Source organism: Geotrypetes seraphini, chromosome 4 (genome assembly GCF_902459505.1).
Source record: "Geotrypetes seraphini chromosome 4, aGeoSer1.1, whole genome shotgun sequence".
In the NCBI taxonomy this organism is placed as follows: domain Eukaryota; kingdom Metazoa; phylum Chordata; class Amphibia; order Gymnophiona; family Dermophiidae; genus Geotrypetes; species Geotrypetes seraphini.
In genome coordinates this window covers 246,889,118-246,909,929 of record NC_047087.1, presented here as the reverse complement: position 1 = coordinate 246,909,929, position 20,812 = coordinate 246,889,118, and the positions used below count along the sequence as shown (strand labels likewise).

At 41.2% G+C, this 20,812-nt stretch overlaps 1 protein-coding gene across 4 annotated transcripts in view; it reads right to left on the bottom strand.

Moving 5' to 3' along the window:
• Positions 1-20,812, bottom strand: part of ANK3 (ankyrin 3) — a 972,780-nt gene that overhangs the window by 190,709 nt on the left and 761,259 nt on the right. For all 4 annotated transcript variants that reach the window (XM_033941649.1, XM_033941646.1, XM_033941647.1 and 1 more), the window contains 2 exons: positions 18,294-18,396; positions 12,358-12,464 (listed from right to left, as the gene is read on the bottom strand). In XM_033941649.1, the coding sequence (XP_033797540.1) occupies positions 12,358-12,464; positions 18,294-18,396 (210 nt within the window). The remainder of the gene's footprint in view (positions 1-12,357; positions 12,465-18,293; positions 18,397-20,812) is intronic.

The following is a 20,812-nucleotide window of genomic DNA, read 5'->3' as shown; positions in this document are numbered from 1 at the left end:
CTGCTGCCGCCTCGGGTAAGTAAAGACCCTGTCGGGTGATAAATGCAATGGAGGATCTATGAGGGCCAAAAGGGTACAAAGGAAATGGTGAAAGGTGAGGTGGCGGGACTGGGATCAGTGGGAGGCAGGGTCCGGGCATGACAGAGGCGGGGCATGGGTGGGGTCAGAGTCAGGATATAGGTGGGGCTATTCTAGCACCCGTTACTGTAACGAATGTAACGGGCTAAAACACTAGTAACCACATATTTTTATACCGAATCATTTTTGTATATCTAATCTAGTCTAGTTTGGGTTTTAATAAACTGCAGCTATGGTCCACCAAAATGTCAACCAATGCAGTTTTCCACAACAACAAAGTATATCATCAACTTCACATACATAAAAAATACAAATTAATGCATTCAAAATATATATTAAAATAAGCCATTCCATATTCAGTAGGGAGCAGTCAATGGTTTATCAAATGTGGACCACTGTAGGCAAAATTAAGCTTCAGTATTCAAGGCCAGGCCAGACTGGTCAGGCTATCAACAATTACACATGTCCCAGTTGTCAGTCAGGATCCACAAAAGACACTTTTATGTGGGTCCCAGCTGAATATTGGCCATGACCAGCAGAGTGTGCCTGTCTCCTCCCGCCAACCCCTTGACACAATCACTGACCACCTCTAACCCCCTCACCTAGAACAAGTCCCCTCTGGCCTACCTTAATCCCTGGTGGCAGCTCCAATGTACAAATAGCCACTGCTGTCTCTAGCAGTAGTCTTGCAGGACTAACGGAGATTGCCATTTGTACAATGGAACTGCAAAGGGCAGGACCTCCAGAGACTAAGCTAGGCTTGGGGAGGGAAGGCTGTTTTAACTGGAAGGGAGGGTCTGCAACGGTGTTGGGAGTGAGAGAGGATCCACAATTATTTCAGGAAGAGGGAAAGGAAGAGCGATCAGAGCTTTTTGGGATGTGTGGGAGAGAGCGGAAGACACAGCATTCTGCATGCTGATACCTATAAATTATGCAGGTGATGACAAATATTCAGTGCTGGCACCCACATAGCTAATTAGGCAAAGTTAGGACTCTTTTTTTTTTTTTTTTTTAAATTCAGGCACTGTCACCGATTATTTCCATCACCCTCACAACTCTAAGCTTTGCCCCCTGCAAAAAGTTTCAAGTTTATTTAAAATTTCTTAAACCACCTTATCAGACTTCTAGGCGGTGTACGATTTTAGTAAAAACAGATATTGACTATAATACAAATTTAAAATAATAAACATCTTTAGGGGTAGTTAATACATCCAAGGCTGCTTTAACCAAGGACAAACAGAAACAAAAGGAAAAAGGCTGGAACTACAAATATTGTGCTGCTGAATATCAATGGCTAGGCTGGCACATGCAATTTAGACAATCATAAGGCTATCTAGTTGGGCTGATGTTATTTAAGCGATATATGTATGCTTTAAATTAATAAAATATCTAGGACTAGGGGGCACATGATAAAAACTACTAAATTCAGTAGTAGATTTAAAACAAACTGGAGAAAGTATTTCTTCACTCAATGTGTAATTAAACTCTAAAATTCATTGCTGGAGAACGTAGTGAAAGCAGTTAGCTTAGCAAGGATTAAAAAATGTTTGGATAATTTCCTAAAAGAGAAGTCCAAAACCATTATTTAGATGACTTGGAGAAATCCACTGCTTATTCCTAGGATAAGCAGCATAAAATCTGGTTTTCTCCTTGAGATCCTGCCAGGTACTTTTGACCTGGGTTGGCCACTGTTGGAAACAGGATATCGGGCTTGATGGACCTTTGGTCTATCCCAGTATGGCAATTCTTATGTTCTCATGTACTCCCATGTCGTTCTTGTTGTTGTACCTTGGGATAAAAGTGTAAATGAACCCATGATCAATTTTTTCCTTGGTGGCTTGCAACTCTGTGGATGATCTGACCCACGGTGGAAAAACAGAGTAGCTTCTCTGTGGGCCAGGGCTGAGCCAGGGTGTCCAGCCCTGCACTTCCCAGTTTGGCTCTTTGACTGCAGAGGTGATCCACTTCCGTGTTCTTGGCTGAGGCCGTGAGATCCATTTCTGGTCTTCTTCAGTGCCACACAATGAGAATGAATGCTCTCTGGGATAGGTACCACTCCCCTGGATCCAGAGTCTGCCTGCTTAAGAAATCGGCCTGGACATTCTCTACTCCTGACATGTGGACTGCTGATAGCGACTGTAAGTGAGCTTTCACCCACTTGAACATCTGTGCCTCAAAGTGTAAGGGAGCATTTCTGATGCCTCCCTATCTGCTCACATAAGCTATCACAGTAGCATTGTCGGAGAATACTCTGACCACTTTTTCTGTCAGGAAAGTCTCCAGAGATTTCAACGCCAAATGGCTCTCAGTTCCAGACAATTTAAGGACCACTTGCTTTTTGATGGCTTTATCTCTGACATAGCAATATTTCTTTTTGAAATCTTTCATCTCCTTCTTTCTTTTCTTTCCATCTCATTTTCTCACCTCCTGTCCAGCATTTCCCTAGCCTCTTATTCCTTTTTGTCTTTCACTCACTTACCATTACCACATTTAAGCCCACTATGTTCACCATCTTTCTCTCACTCACCTCTTTGACAACCCCCACCACCCCTTGGCTTCACCATGCCCAACATCTCCCCCCTCTTACTCATTCCCTACAATCCAACCTCTCTCCTCTTTCCCTCTCTTATAACCTAATATCTCCATTTCCTCTCTTACTTCCCTACCACCCCTATGGTCCAACATCTCCTTATCCCTTCTCTCTTTTCCTCCCCCTCAGCAATCCAGCATTTCTATATACTTTTTATTTTTTCTCAACAGTACAGCATCCCCATTGCCCCTTCCCCTTCCCTCTAAGTGTAGCATTACCATATGGCTCCAGAAAAAAAAGAGGACAGAGTGTGACATCCAGGTTTTATTTCCATTGAAAGCAATGGAAGCAAGGAGGACAGACTGAGACATCTGGGTTTTACTTCTAGGGCAGTGTATCGCAAACTGTGTGCTGTGGCACATTATTCCAGGTGTGCCGCAAGATGCACGTCATGTAGGCGAGTCAGCTGGCACCAGCGCCTCTCCTTCTCACTAGCGCCTCTCCTCCTTACAGGCACCTCTCCTGTTCCCCACACCTTCCCGCAGGCATAGTCATTTCAGGGTTAACAAACTCAGGGCCCCATCTGGAGGGTCTCTGTGCAAGCATGGATGTTGACATAATGATGTCAAATATGCGCGTGATATCATCAGGTCGACGTCTGCACACGCACAGAGACCCTCCATCCGCGGCCCTCAGTTTAGTGTGATGTAGCTTGGAAAAGTATGCAAGACGCTGTTCTAGGTTTTGAAAGCAGTGGAAGTAAAACCAGATGCCTCAAACCATCCTTCCTTTTCTGGAGCCACATGGTAACCCTACCTAAGAGGGCCTCTCTTCTTTACCCCGTCCTCCCCTAAGAGCTCAGCATCTCCAATACAGCAGGAGAAATGCACACACGTGCCTCAGCGTCTGCCTCAATTTGGTCTCAGCTGTGCTCCTTCTGTGGTTCACAGACACTCAGAGCCACTGCCATGTTTAGATCAGCTGTGTAATATACCCTGATTGAGATTTACTGCTATAAAGGAAAACAGCTGCCTATTTTCCTTTATAGCATGCGGTCCTACCAGGCATCATGTTATAGAATGGCCCTGCGTATGCCAGCTATTGACTTGTAATGCACATTAGGGAGACAGGTAGTATGTGTGCTTTCCTTTCTGGAGTATATATTTTGAGAAAACAAGAACAAAAGTATAATTCCACCAAGAATGTGTGTGTGGGGGAGGTGTTCTATTCATATACCAGTGACATAAATTCAGAATGGAAATGCCTTTATAGAAAACTAGCTTAAGTCCACATTCTCATGCCTAACTTTAGGTGTGAGCTGCTGGTGCCAATGTCCCAGCAGTTAGATCCATTATGCCCTTTCCATTGTGATGCTCACTTTGGAGTCGAGTGGGATAGAAATTAGGCATAGTGTTGTGGAATTTCCGCATCTAACTATGAATTGGCTTCAATTAATGTTTGTTAAGTTCAATTGATTGATCCTTACCATCAATTAAGAGACAACCTACTAAGTTACAGGCAGAAATGGAAACCACTTGTGGAATTCCACACCTAACTTACTCCACCCTTTTATTAAACCGTAGCAGTTTTTAGTGCCAGCCGTGATGGTAACAGCTCTGATGTTCATAGAATTCCTATGAGCATTGGCGCTGTTACCACTGTGGCTGGCGCTAAAAACCGTACTACGGTTTTGTAAAAGGGGGAGGGGTTAGAGTTCCACATATAGAACCTGGAGAATGCTGTGTTAAAGTAGTCACAATGGGCCTAATTCTATGAATCGCACCTAAATCGGTAGGTGCCTAGGGAAACGGTGCCTACTACATGCCAATCAAATTTAGGCACCGTTTACAGAACCACACCTAAACGCACCTAAATCAAGCTAGGCGCCGGTAGGCATCTGCAACTTAGGCACCAGTATATTAGACTAGGGTTTTCCTGGCCTAAAATACCAGTGCTTAATATTTTCCACATCCCTTAACATGCTGAATTTTCATGTAGGTGCCTGTGAGCACCTTGGTCTAGGCGCCATGCGAATTTCCACACAGAATTTAAATTAATAATTTTAAACTAGGGTTTTATCTGGCTTTTAAAGTCGTTTTCAATTATCACACCATTTAAGCCAATTAAAAAATTCTAGGTTCTACACGGAAATTGGCTAGGCACCACTAGGCACTATTTAAAGAATCAGACCCAATGTATCACCTAGTATAGAAGGGCAAGCAGGCACCTATGTACAGTAGGTGTTATTTTATAAAGACACATTGCACTTCTAAAATAAGGGCCATAGATGCCTATTTGTGTTTTGGATGTCCCGAAAACTGGCACTGCAGTCCATCTGTAACTTCATAGAACTTTTAGTCAACAAATAAAATTAGTATGCACTTAAAATACATACATACCTCCCCCGCCCCTTTTACAAAACCATAAAAGCGTTTTTTTAGCGCAAGCCGGCAAGCTGAATGCTCTGAGCTGCTCCTGATACTCATAGAGTTTCTATGAGCGTCAGGGGCAGCGCAGAGCATTCAGCGCGCTGGCCTGCACTAAAAACCACTTCCATGGTTTTGTAAATGGGGGGGAGGGATAAATAGGTATAAATGGAGATCAATGTGCATTCATTCATCCATGGGAAAGGTAGGTGTGCTCAAGAGATAAGGTAATAAGAGCTTTGAAAATTCAAAACTAAGGGCTAGACCAGGGGTGGGCAACTCCAGTCCTCAAGGGCCAGAATCCAGTCGGGTTTTCAGGATTTCTCCAATGAATATGCATTGAAAGCAGTGCATGCAAATAGATCTCATGCATATTCATTGGGGAAATCCTGAAAACCCGACTGGATTCCGGCCCTCGAGGACCGGAGTTGCCCACCCCTGGGCTAGACTTACTGACTCTTTTTTTAATGGGTAACGTTTCTCATGAAACAGTTTCATATAAAAAAGAAATGGATGTTTTTCACCCTATGGTTGGATGGATATACCACTGGAATCGTTCTGAAGTGCATTAGCTGACTGTCTCAGGTTATTTCCTTCTATTGAAAAATATAATTAAATATGTTGTTAAGAAACCCTTTTACAAATGCTTAGTGTGCACCACCAGGCATCAGCATGCACTATCTATTGCTGTACCCATAGGAATAAAATGGCCCATGTGCCATTACGACATGCTTACCTTTAGTAAAAGCCCTAGATGCTAAGCTTATATAGAAAATAATGTATTTAATAAAGCCACTGGTTCTTTTAATACAGTAGGATCATACAAAAGAGAATGATTTGTGATTTTATGCATATTGTTATATAATATATATATAACAACACAGTAATGTGATTTAACAAACTCTATTTAATGTAAGCTCTTTAATGCCAATGGGGTCTATTTACTAATTAGGTACATGCTTGCATTGAGCGCATTAATAAGAAATAACACACATTAGCTCATCTAGCCCTAGGGGTGTTGATCTGTACAGATAAATACTCCCAGAAAAACTGTATTTTCACTCCATAAGAAGCACCTGACCATAAGATGCACCCTAGATTTAGAGAAGTAAAAGAAGAAAAAAAAAACCATTCTGAACCAAATTCTGCCCCCTGCCCCCCCCCTCCCTGCCAGGCTCTATACCCTGTCCCCCTTCTGGTGGTCTAGTGGTAGCCAGGGACAGGGCACAGGGCAGGCAGGCCTAGTGGCAGGCAGGGCCCCCCACCCCGAGGCAAGTAAACAGGCAGGCAGGGCCCCCCAAAGTGCATAATCTGTCTTCTCTTCTTCACTATCCATGTGTACTATTTCCTCCTCTTCCATTAAGTATCACATTTCTGTATCTTTATTCTTCCCCTTTCCAGCATTATTCCATGTCCCTATCCCTATGCTCCCTCCTCCTTCAGCATTTCTTTGCTGCATTGTAAACTGCTCTCAACTGCATAGTACATTCCCTCGCATTCTATCTTCGCTGTGTATGTACAGTCTCTTGCATTGTAAACCGCTCTGAACTGTTTGTGGTATTGCAGTATACAAAAATAAAGTTATTATTATTATTTCCCTCCCCATGTTAACTTTCATTTCCTTCATCCTGTACTAATCATCCCTACCACCCACCCCGAGGCAGGCAGGGCACCTCACCCCCTGAGGCAGGCAGGCAGGCCCCCCCATAACTCCTCTGACCTCTCCCCCTTACCTTATTTTAGCTCCTCCGGCGCAGCTTGACGGGTCCGTTCCTCCATGTCCCGCCTGCTGCGGGGGCTGAGGCGAACACGAAGGGAGTCAGAGGAGCAGTGGTGGAGGCAGCTGAGGCCCGGATGTGCTGCCCAGCGCTGCCATGGGGGAAGGGAGGAACGAGAGCGGGAGGCCAGAACCAGCCGCCGCCGCTGCTATTGCTGTAGCCGCTCGCTCTCATCAGTGCCAGCACTCCCAGTGGCTTCCGGTTCCAATGGCTGCTGCTCGCGCCCGGCCCGTGGGGAAGCTGCTGCTCATGTGGGGAGCAGGACTCGCTGTCTCCAGCTGCCTATCCAGCGGCAGAGTGGCACACAAGGCTGCCTGCCTGGTCGGCTAACGCGGCTGCCTCCTCTTCCCTTCTGTAGTGGCAGAGCGGCACTGAAAGCTGCCTGCCTAGTACCGCACCACTTCCTGCGAGTACAGAAGCGGCGCAGGACTAGGCAGGCAGCCTTGTGCGCCGCTCTGCCGCTACAGAAGGGAAGAGGAGGCAGCTGTGCCCAGCGAGGGAGGGCACAAAAATTAAAATAAGGTAACCGAAGAGTGGGGGGGGTGGTGGTTTGGGTATTCGTTGCATAAGACGCACCCTAATTTCCACCAATTTTTTTTTTTGGGGTGAGGGAGAAGTGCGTCTTATGGAGTGAAAAATACGGTAATTGAAATCTTTAATGCTCTTTTCATTCTAGATAATTTTCAAATGGAAGTACACGTATGCTTTCCCTTTCAGAACTGGTGCAAAGCCTGCGGGTAAAAAAGTATTCATGGATTTTACATCAAAAATACAAAGTTTTGAAAACTGCCCCATTTTTCCCAAGTATTGCACAAGCCACACTGCGCCACACCATGTTGACTGTATTACTGTGTAATAGACATGTGGGTTGATATATTCCAAGTGTTTGTCTTTCCAATGTTTGGAGCTAACAGGATGGCACTCAAAATTTGAATATCCTCCCACCATCAACACACATTGTTCATTGCCTAAATTTTCTCAGAACAATTCTCTGGCCACATAATTAGTAGCTGGATAAAGAAGAAAGGTGAGTTCGAAAGTGTTTCCAGGACATGGCTGTAATTTTCCCTCTGGCTGGATAGTTAGTAGACAAGTTGGCCCAAACAAAAAGCTGTCCTAAAGTTACCTAGTTAGTTATTTGGATAACATTATTTCTTGCTGGCTTGCTTAATACTGCCCTCATAATTTTTTTTAACGTGCCTAAAAATACACTGCTGAGTCTTTGTTGGATTTCAGTTCTTTGGAAATCATGTGCCTGAGTTATGTTAAGGAGATTATCCCTATTAGAAAATTAACAGAGACCAACTAATCTGCAGAAACTTTGCAATGCGCTGTAACATTGTTATAATACTTTTTTTTTAACCGCCAATCAGTTCTAAAATCCAGCTGGTGTTATCAGATGACAGAAATCCACCAGCCCTTTCTTTTGAAGCAAATCATTAAAACATGTTTTTATAATTGCCATTTTTCAGTTTGGTTTTACAGTTTCCTCACCTCTGTGCTTTCTAGACTTCCAGCTCAATGGAAACTAGCCTTTTGTATGTTATGATGCCATAAGCTGTTATTTGAAGTTATTCAGGGTTTCCCTTAATGCCCATCTACTTCACCCATTGCAGTGACAGTCCTTTTTCAGGAGCTACTAACCACAATTCCTTTGGCACCTAGTTGCTTGCACATTCTGCCTCTGGCAAAGAGGTGTGAAATGCTGGAGTGTTGTCTGCACAACACCTCCATTCCCGCCAGCCCAAGGAACAGAACAGGGCTCTACCATAAGAAAATACACAGCACCATTACTCATCCCTGTTTTAAATTCACATCCTCTAGAGTAGGCCTAATGGCCTCTTTGCATGCAGCTCCATGTTGACTTTGTATTAGAAGGGCTTTGGTTAAATAGCAATAGAGTTCCCTTCAGCAGGAATAACTGCAAGAATAAAATGGAAACCAGAAAATGGAAAAAAAATAAGATACTGGCTCTAAACAAATATGTTAGTGCTCAATATCTTAAAATCATCGACAATATTATTTCCATGCAAAGAAGGATTGCAACTACAATCACCCGCAAGTCTCAGCTCCACACCTTTGCGCATAGTGTCATCTATAAAGCTCCTGGAAGTTACCCTGAATACCAGAAAATCAGTACTGTTGTTCAAAAATGCATTTATAGGCTTCGATTAATACGTTCTCTTTCCAAAGTCCTTCAGTTCTCTGCATTCCCTGGTGATTTCATGTTTAGTTTACTGCAACTCACTATAAAAAGGCATCACGCAGAAAGAAAATCAGACGCTTGCAAGTTATACAAAACATGGCAATAAAACTTACTGGAAATGCGAAAAAATTTGACCATGTCACACCTCTTCTGATAAAACTCACTGGCTCCCTATTCCACACAGAATAACCTATAAAATCATACTTTTAACATTCAAAACATTCCGTAACAACCAGCCAGAATTCTTAAACAATTTTCTAATTCCCTACGCTCCAGCTAGAACACTGAGATCACAATCACAAAATCTTTTAACGGTTCCATCTCTCCATATTATTAGTACTACACAAACAACTTCTCCGTCACAGCCCCGTCTCTTTGGAACTCATTACCCCCAGAACTACGGGATGAACCCATGCTAGATTGTTTTGAAGGAAAACTAAAAACATTTCTTTTTATAGATGCATTCAACCTCTAATGCACTTACCTTATGAAACATTATTTTCATTTCTGCTTTGGTTATCAGATGGGATCTCCCTTCCTTTTGTATTTCCCCTATATGTCTCTTTCCTATTTTATAACGTAATTCTTTACCTTAATCCTATCGTTCCAGTACGTCCTGTATGTTTTAATGTATGTTATCCTATTTTACTATTTTTATTATGTACAAACCGCTTAAAAGACTGATATGCGGTATACAAATTTTTATTAAACTTGAAACTTTTAAGTATCTACTGCACAAGATGAGAAATGTCTCCTGGATGTCAAAGCACCAAGGGAAAATCAAAATGAGTTCAAGGGACACCAACAGTGAGTTATCACAAAGTACATCATGTTTGGGAAGATTGAAAGAAGTAGGCAAAGAGGGCAACGCAGGAGGACCTTAATGGATTAGCATAAAACCAATTTTTTTAAGATCTGTAATTCATCAAGTCGTTAGGACTTGAACACGAGTCAATGGTACCTAATACGGTAACCAAAGGGTTCAATGTGTTATCTTTTCCTTTAGATTATCGCTGACTATCTTTTCATTCTCACTTGAATCTCCCTTTTTTTAGAATAAACTTGATATATGAATTATTTTTTCCATTTATTCTCTGGGGGAAAGGAAGGGTGTCTGTTATGAAGGTAACCTTTTAACTTTTGTATTTTTTGTGACAAGTAAAATTTTTCTGTCTGGTACCACTACCAAACTGTCAAAATAAAAAATAAAAAAGCATTGGAAACTTTACAACAAAACACCTTTCCATTTTCTTAGTAAACTTTTCATTTTAAATAAACTACATAGCTGAGTTTTTAGCGCATCACGATGTGTCAAAAATATAGAGAAGGATACCCATGTTAGATAAGGTATAACTCTCAAAACCACATGGGGACACTGCATTCAGCAGTGGATATATAAACTGAATAGTGTCCCCATGTGGTTTGAATGCCAAAATAGAATGGATGACACTGGTTTGATATTAGAGACTATGAATGGAACGACCTCTCTGATGTTGATATATATGTGCTGTGTGATTGGTTACTAAGACTAGTCGCATTTAACTCTGCAGCCATCTTTGAGACCAATTAGAAGATGATCCGTGTGCAGTAGAAGATTGTAGTTTGGTGGCTAGAAACTGATTGGATAGCTTAACATTATACTGATATTTGAATTTTGTTATTATTATAGGGAACAAGCCTTGAAACAGTCTTCCAGCGAAACATATGGCCTCTTTTACAAAACCGCGCTGCAACAGCCCCGAAGCCCTTTAAACCTCTATGGGCTTCGGGGCCAATAGCATAGTGCAGCCGCTAGCGCAGCTTTGTAAAAGAGGCCGATAATGTCATGTTGGGAGTTCCCCGTTTGAAACATCTGAATAAGATAAGTTTTTTCTTTTAGTCATTCATAAATAGCTTATCAATTGAAAACGCTTAACTTATATTCTTAAGTTAGGCAGTGGTTGGTACTGTACCACCACCTAACTTAATTGATTTAATTGGTTTTAAATCGGCAAGGTAATTGACCGTATCATTAAAAACTGACTAAACTCGTAAAGAAAAGTAGGTGCTGATAAATGCCTACGAAGGTGGGTGTTGTAATCATGTCTAAGGCGGGGACCTAATGGTGCCTAAGGTCAAAGTAGGCATGGTTAGGAATGGAGATGACCTTAGGCACCGTAAAACACGATTCTCAAATTAAACCATACAGCTGAATGGCCTACATTGCAGATGCCAAAGTTTTGTGGTAGGCACCGTTAGCTGCGATTCTTTAAATGGCATCTAAGCGTGATTGACATGTGGCTGGTGCCATTTTTGGAGGTGGCTGCCGATTTAGGCGCTATTTACAGAATCTGGCCCAATATGCCAATGGACCTTCAGTCAATAATTTAAAATTAGCTCTATACATTATAGTAGCCAATGATATTTCAAGGTAGAATAATATGATCATACTTTCTGCAGTTACCCAGCAATCTGAGTACTGCTTCCTGCATTGTTTGCAAATGCTTAAAAGTTTGATGCTGAACATCCAGCATATATATTACTGTAATCAATTCTAGAAATGAATAAAGCATTAAGCAATGTATGAAGTATTTCCATCAAAATAATGGTTCACAGAACTCAATAACCTAGTAAGTGCAAAACGAACTTATAAAAATTATTTTAAAAATTATAAAAATTATAAAATTATAATTTTTATAAAACTATAAAAATTATTTAAAAAATTATAAAAAAATCCCAAAATATATAAATGAAATTATTGCTTTCTTTCTAAACAAATTTTAAAAAGAAATGCAGACCTACAGGATACCAGTGTAGATCTTATTGAAGTTCTAGAGAACTTATATAACTGGAATCACCAGTATAAAGTTCAAAACAACTTCAGAAAGGAAGCGAGATAAAGGAATACAAGTATGAAGATGCTTTTCAGATATCTCAGTGGAAAGCGAATTTTCAGAATATTTATATGGGTACTGGCCATCTGAAAATTCTTTCTACAGAGCTAAAATGACATGTAAGAAAACAGATGTAAATGTCCATGGCTACTCTGTACCCATGATAAGTTTCAAAATTAAGGTTATGTGTGTATTTTGGCTTGGAAAACTGGTTCAAGGCCTACAAGTAAATTTACTGAGTTTGTCCCAATGCCCCCACCCTACATTTTTGGCAATAAAGTCTTAAACATAAACATCTATCACTTGATGAAAATATTATGAAAATGAATTTCCAAATTATAAAACTATCTAGGGCTTAATCTATCTATAAAAACTGACAAGAGTTCTGTGGTGCCCCCTATTGTTCAAGTCATTGAAATGCCCTACACTCCACAGTTTAATTAATAAAAACCCTAAAATGACTTACCCAGAATGGATGGGGCTTGAGATGGGGTTCACATTATCCAAGGTATCTGGAGCCCAGCTGTAATGTCTGAGAGAATCAGAATCAAACTCCCTTGTAAGCGACAGATGCTATAAAAGGAGGCGGGAGGAAACCATGCATTAGCACTGGTGTGTTGAAATGCTGTTGTCATTAGTCAGCAATTCTCAGTTCCAGTCCTCAAAGGTCATACACAAGTCTGTCTTTGAACATAATTGAAACATCAAATCAACCTGGTTCTTGGACCAAGCCCATGCAAACAGATCTAATGAATAAGCTTTGTAGACATTGTGAAAACCAGGCCTGTACATGGATACTTCTGTTCCAAAAATTGCTCGACAAACATTTTGAGTTATTTTAAGTGCACATGCATATTTTATGAGGTATGTGCATAAATACAAACCCCTCCTCAATCGCAAAATCAAAAACATCACCTTCCTCAAGCTAATATCTTTAGTTGAGTCAAATCATCAGAAGGTGAGCTTCATATGGAGCTTTTTCATGGAGCTACCACCACCCTACCTCATAGATCCTCTTCTTTTTCCCCATTTAAAATAATTCCTTTGTTCATGTTTTATCAAAAATACAATCAAACATTTATCTTAATGTGCACTTCAAAATTGAAGATTCCAGGCAACTTCTTGCACAAGCAAATTATAGAATGAAGTCAGTTGTGCATGTAACTTAATTCAATAATTAGCAGATTAATCAGTGTTAACCAGCATTAATAGGGTATAATTCACCATAACTGCTAATTGTTGATAATTAGCACCAATTACATGCATAACTGCTCTTAGCTGCTATTCTAAAAGCTGTGTGCCCAAATTCCAGAGCACGCAACTTCAAGGGGGGCCTGGACCTGGAAGGGGCATGGGTGTATCAGAGGAGTGCACAAAAGGGAGAAAGAAAATCCAACGTAGTCTGCAGTAAACAACAGCAAGCAGAAAACAACAAACAGACTGCAGATAATGTACAAGATGCAGGCATTGTTTATTAATAAATGCAGTAAAATATACAACCTTATAGCCAACCAAGGGACCCGACACGGTCTGTGTTTCGGATAACACACCTTCCTCAGGGGTCCATGGTGGTTAAGGTATAAAACAAACGGCATAAAAGATAACAAACACACATCAATCACAATCAAATGGCAAGACTTGTTTGACCCCATTTGATCGTGATTGATGTGTGTTTGTTATCTTTTATGCAGTTTGTTTTATACCTTAACTAGGCAGGAGAAGAGCATCAGAAAGATGAGCAGCAGGAGATAAGAAGCAGGGCTGAGCAGGGCAGCATTCGGAGTGAGCAGGCAGGAGAGCTTGCAGGGCAGAGAGCAGGGCTTCCAGTCTGAAAGACGTTTTTGACTGGTCAACAGCAGTTGCTTCTTCAGGTGATCGGCCAGCCCAGTCAGATCGGAAATTTGGTGTTGTGAATTGCATCGCTGTCCAATTTGCATGCGTTTCACCTCGTCTGCATGCACGGATTCGAAGTGGATCGCAGGAGAGGTAAGTGAATCAGGCCAGATGGAAATTTGATAGTAAACGGGTCGCAAACTGATCGATACACAATCGGTTTGTTTTGTGAATCTAGCCCTTTATTCACTTTTCATGCAATGGCGTTAATCTCTTTGAAAATAATTATTCTGTTTGATCTTCAAACTAGGACATCACATCTTCCTTGATGTCTTCATCACTTGAAAACTTCTGTCCATGGAGAGATTTCTTCAAAACTTGGAACAGAAAATAATCCTAGGGAGCCAGGTCAGGACTGTAGGGTGGATGGCACCCACATTCTCACATGGCAATCAATCTTTGGTCTTTAAACTCTCTCAACTCTGGAATGATCTCCCCTTTTTCTTTTTAAGGAGTCCCAGTTCATTTCAATTTTTCAGTAAATCTTTAAAAACTACTCTATTTGCCAAATATTTTGAAAATTTTTTTGAAATTTTGCTATTATCTTCTATTTATCATTTGTAAATCATTCCCTGTTTATTTAATTGCTGTAAACCGAGTTGGGTTTTCTCAGAATGATGACTCAGTATACAAAGTTAAGTTTTAGTTTAGTGATTGTTGCGACATGTGCACTGGCGCACTGTTATGAAGAAGCAGCATGCCGGCAGTGAGTTTTCCTCGTCTTTTCTCCTTGATTGACTCCCGCAAAGTCTAACTCTCCTCAATTATGGTTGTGTGGCATGAACTCCAGAAGCAAAATCCTTCATCATCCCAGAAAACAGTTGCCTTGACTTTGCCTGCAGATATTTCTGTCTTAAACTTTGTTGGAGTGGGGGGATGACTTATGTTTCCATTGCACTAACTCCATTTTGGACTCAGGATCTCTGTGATATACCCAAGTCTCATCTCCAGTAATGAAACAATGAAAAAATTCACTTGGTCTTCACAGAGCATCTCCAAGTTCTGCTGACAAGAAAACACTGGAGCCTCTTGGCCTTCTGACATGGTGTCAGCATTCTTGGAACCCATCTTGCACTAACCTTGGACTGCCCAATTTTTCATGAATTATTTTCCAAACTGTACCTGCCAAGATGCCCATTTCTTCAGCTATTTGGGAAACCTTAATTCATCTAACAAAATTAAATCCTTGACTTTCTTGCACATTTCTGTGGAAATTGCTTCCACAGGTTTTCCAGTGTGAGGGTCATCCTCAATGGACTCTACCATTAAACTGCTTCCTCCAAAATTTTACTTTGTAAGATGATGGGGCAGACTCACCATAACCTGCAGTCATGCATTTATGATTCTTCTTTGGCTTTTTCCCTTCTTTTATGAGAAATTTTATCACTGAATGGTGCTCCAAATCTAACAATTTCTTACTTGATTTGCATGAGGACTCTGGAATGTTAGATCTCACTGAGCTGCAACTGTGCATGGGTAACCATGAGACATGTCACAACATGCACAGACTTGGTTCAACATGCTTGCTACTTTCTTTCATATTCAGGTAAATTATTGAATGCCCTCAAATGCTAAAAAAGCTGCTCTGCATACTTCACGATTATTTGTCAGCTGCTTTCATAACATTATAAACTGATCACTTTCATCACCTACACACTTCCCAGTCTATCTTATGTTTTCTCTTTCACCTCCTTCCATCTAAGCCACAAAATGTGAAAACACACATTTCTTTATTTCATAAATGTAAGTACTAAAATGTTAACTGGTTGGGGATTCATGTATTTGTATCTTTAGTTGTTATATTTTGTATTCTTTAGATGCAAAACATCAATAAAGATATTGAAACAAAAAAAAGAAGAATTTTCTTCAAATTTTCTTCAAATTTAAAACATTCACATTATGTGGGAAAATCTACAAATAGTGCTAAAAAAACATGTGCCAGAAATGGTCGGCACTGGATGTGCGCCCTTTGCAGAATAAAATTTAGCGCCGGATTCGGTACCCAACTCTGGAGTGCTAGACTTATACCTGCTGAAACCTGGTGAAAATCCTGGTGCCCAATTTGGACATGGAGATTCATTATTCTATAATACTGTGCACAAATCTCCAGGCTCCGTCCCCTTTTGAGTTGAGTGGTATAGAATAGCATGCAGCCAGAGGTTGCTAATTAACTTCAACAATTCATTGTTAGCATCCAATTATTGCTTGTAAATGGCTTGTTTGCCAATTAAGTTGCACACACCTCTCAGATGCACACCCAAATTTAGGCAGCATACCATATTTTTCACTCTATAAGACGCACTTTTTCCCCCCCAAAAAAACTGGTTGTACCATAGAAAGGTGATATATCAGGAATCCAATAATAGTAAGAATAACAACCATAATCATAGTAATCATCCTTAGCAATATAGACAACAGAACTGGGCAGATTGGATGCCATCTTTGTAAAGAGGAATACCAAGATGTACCAGGTACTGAAGGGAATAGACTTAGTAGATAAGAACAGGTTGTTCACCCTCTCCAAGGTAGGGAGAACAAGAGGGCACTCTCTAAAATTGAAAGAGGATAGATTCCGTACGAACATAAGGAAGTTCTTCTTCACCCAGAGAGTGGTAGAAAACTGGAACGCTCTTCTGGAGTCTGTCATAGGGGAAAACACCCTCCAGGGATTCAAGACAAAGTTAGACAAGTTCCTGCTAAACTAGAACGTACGCAGGTAGGGCTGGTCTCAGGGCGCTGGTCTTTGACCAGAGGGCCGCCACGTGAGCGGACTGCTAGGCACGATGGACCACTGGTCTGACCCAGCAGCGGCAATTCTTATGTTCAATTATTTGCAAATGAAAAGCCAAATTTGATTAAACGCTAAGACTTAGCAAGGGTCAAGTGGATCAAGGAAAATTCTACAAATGCTATACGAAAATGCTTAGCCCACATGTGTCCTTTCTTTACATGGGAAAACTAGCCCCACATTTATTGTGACCTGTATTAACACTGTATTTGGGATTAGGTTCTAGAAGTGCAGTAATTTATATCTTGAGCAAGCAGTTCCTTAATCTCATTCTACTTACAAACGAGATGCAACCTAGTCAGTCCTACTACCTAGCCTCTTCTCCAAAACTAGATTCAATCATTCTTTAGTGGGTATTACTCGTGTTGTTACAAACTTTACCCAACCTCTGAAAAAAAAAAAAAAAGTTCAGTCATGAACTGATAACTGTGTGATAATGCTGGGCTCTGAGAAAACAAAGGTTAGGATGGCAATGTTCTCATACCGCTTCCTCCAGTGACAGAGAGAAAAGATGTATCACAAATCACTGCCAAGATAAGTTAGAAAAATACATCTCTTGGAGAACTGTTAATATTGGTAACCATATATATAATTTTGCCATCATCCAAAGACATTTCAAATAGAGACTATGCGGGCAGATAAAGACAAATAATCATTTGAGTCAGCTTATGATTCTTACCTACTGCAATACAGCAGAAAATATTTCATCTCTGAACTTTAACTCCACATTTCGACCATAAAGAATATGCTGAATTTATCCTATGTTTCCTTGGATCCCATTGAATCTGCATTTCTATTACCCTTTCTTTATTACTTCCGAGTCTACTCCTCTAATGGTCAAGTATGACCCCCCTTTGTTTTAAACAGGGCTTAATTTATGGGAGAATGGCCTGGAACACAGTTCCACCACTTATTTCTAGACTCCAGAAAAGCAAAGGCATTCTGCTCTAGTCCTTCCCTTCCAAGCAGCCTAAAGGGAAGAGGAAGGTAAATTATGAGCCTGCAGCAAAGCACAGAAATTACTGTAATCCTTAATACATCCCTCTCTTCTGTTGTTCCTGTTCTTGACCCACACAAGCATTTCTTGGCTCCACAGTTCCACTTCCTTTTTATCTGCAAATTAAGCTCTGGTCCTAAAACATTCTTTCCTCTTGAGCATTTTTCTCACAGCTTTGAGATATTTGAAGATTTCTAACATAATTTCCCCTCTCCTCATAATGTTAATAATCTGGACAGAAATCACTACCTGTTTATGCCTATTCCTATACATTATAAAATCCATGAACTCTTCAACTGCTATGCAACACTCTCAGGAACCTTGAAGTCATCAGGTGAGAGGACTTTCACATTCATCACTTGCTTGGTGATTATCAATACATCACCCCTTCTTTCAAATGCTGCTCTTCTGCATTTCTGTGGCACAAACTCTCGACTCTGCCTTTTTTTTTTTTTTTTTTACTTTAAATTTTGGCTGTCAAGCCCTCATATTTTTCAAGATCTCATCTCATCAGTTCTCCTCTAGTGACTCAATCATATTACAGATCTTAGTATCACTTACAAAAAAGGCATAACTTTTCTTCTAGCTTCTTGCAAAAGATGGGAATGAGGAGGAAAGGCACTGAGAATATGTTACTAAATGGGTTTAGAGCCTCCCTCAGATTTAAAACTACTTAATTGTTGTAATATAGCACTGCAAAATGAAATAAAAAAAATAAACATACCTGATCCTTTGAGGGCGCAACAAGTTCTTCAATCATCATGCTGTCCCGTGCAAAAGAACTTCTGTTCAGCGTATAAGACCTATCCGAACTGAAGGAGCGGAGGCTGTTGTATTTACAATTTATCACAGAACCGATAAATGATAATGAGATGAACAAAAAAAAATTAATGCATGCAACTTCCAGGGAACAGAAAATCAAATTTACAGCAACTATGAGATATAAACAAAATTGTCAAAATGAGCGGTTAAAATAATTCAATGCCTGTTACTAGTAACACATATAAATATATATTACTGCTGGTCATTTCCAGCAGAAGCCAAGTACCTTATTAACAGGAAAGATACATTGAAGCTTACTGTATAAATACTTTATAATTTTTAATTACAACAAATGGAAATATCCCAATTTCTATTGACATTTCTGTTGCCTTGCTCACTGGATATCAATAGAGATGATTTTAAAATAATCAGAACACAAGGTCATCCCTGGAAGGTACATTTAGTCTTAGGAAACCATGCCATATCCTTCAGCCTAGTCATAGTGCTGTGACCAGGAAACCAAAATCACATCAAACCAGGCATCTAGCAAAAACAACTAGAAAGACTTTCAAAATAGTAAATGCGTTACTATTTAAAACAGGGGTGTTAAACATAAGGCTCAGAAGCTGTTTCCAGCTTACCTAGTTCTCTTATCAGGACCATATTTTTGTCCTCAGATACCCGCCATAGCCTATCTTTGCACACACAGCCCACAGCATGGTGGGACACACCCCTCCTTCTCATATCAGAGTTTTCCTATTGCTGTCACAAAAAACTCTGTCCTTTCCCACCCTCTGCATGAATGATCTCTTTACAGCTGCAAACTTTTCCTTTCTATCCCCCATGGCTGATCTCTCTCACAGCCACTGCTGCTCCTAATATCCAGAGCAAGACCTCTGATTCCACTGCTGCTGCTCTTCCATGCAGGCATCTGCTGTAGCTCAAACTCTACAGACTTCCTAAAAGGGTAGGCACCCCCATTAACCACCAGCAAAAATATGAGGGGGGGGGGGGGTGCAGAGATTAAAGGGGGTGGGCATGGAGGGTGGGAGAAAGACTGATAGGGCTGTGGAGGTAGAGATAGACATATACCCCATACCTATTGCCTGGTCAGATGCTAGATTAAAGAAGATGACCTAATAGCTGCAACATTTGGAAGCAGGGGCAGCAGAATGCTTTTTTGTTTGGGGATGCCCAAACTCCACCCCTAGCAGTACCTCACCTCCCCCAATCTCCCACTCCAGCCACTCCCTACTTATCCCACAGTCCCTCCCCCCCTCCATGGCATCCAGCATTTCTCTTCTTCGCTCCCTTCATCCTCAGCATCTCTCCTTCCCTCCCTCAAACCCTCCCTCCAGAGTCTCTTCTTCCTCTCCCCTCCCCATGGCCTCCAGCATGTCTCTAATTCCTTAACTCCCCCCCCCCCCAATCCACCAGCATTTTTCACTTTCCGACCCCAACTTCAGCCAACTTTTCAAAATAATTGGGGGTGCTCAATTTGGCACAAATTACCAAGTCCATATAAAAGAAATTAAAGCATAGTTGGTTGTGAACAGAACTGGTCAGGCTGACATTAAATGAAGAGCACAGCAGGTGTGTCACACAGGGAGGCTAAAAGGAATGGTAGGGGTGGCACTGCATGTCCCGCCAGTCTTTCTCCCGCCTCAACCTCAACCCATTACCTCAGTTTATCTACTTACTCCGAGCCCATCTACAGCACACTCACACTATGTCTTCAGTCCACCCTGGTCTATATACAACCCAAATTCTCCCCATCCCAGCCAGTCCTCAATATTCTCTCTTCCCTATCTAACTTGTACACACCAGACACCTTCTTTTCTCCCAGACCATCCCTACTTCTTCCTCAGTCTTTCTCTGCCTTAATGTTTTATTCCACCTCTCATCTTCTTATTCTGTTTTCTCTCACTTCTTTCTCCCAATGTATTTTGACTTTTGTTTTGAGGGTTGAATGCTTAGTGTCCCCCCCTGCTGTACCTACTCTACTTCTCCATTCTTACTTCTCAGCTCTCTTCCAGCTGACCTGACTTGCCTTGCTCCCTACTATTTCCTTCCCCCCCTAGAGTCCCTCTACCTTCATCAGTATCCCTTCCTTGCAGGCTAGGCTCACCCATCCTTCATACCTCCCAAGCAGGTTTATCACACACTTCTAGTTTTTATCTCCACCTTTCCTGACAAGGATCATATTCCTACTCCCCCTTCCAAAGACCCAGACACCATCCATATCTGGACCTCACAGACTTAAATACAATAGCAGTTTCACATCTAGAAAGGCTCTATGAGCTGCTCCACTACCTGCTTGTACAATCCTTGGAAGCTCAGCAGTCAGTTGCTCCACAGCCCTCAGGGCTATATTTGAATGTGGTGCTTCCTGCTCTTGGACTGAAAATCCCACAGATTACAAGCTGAGCAGGAAATCAGTGAACCCAAAGGCATTCATATCAACCTAATGTGCCAGCCCAC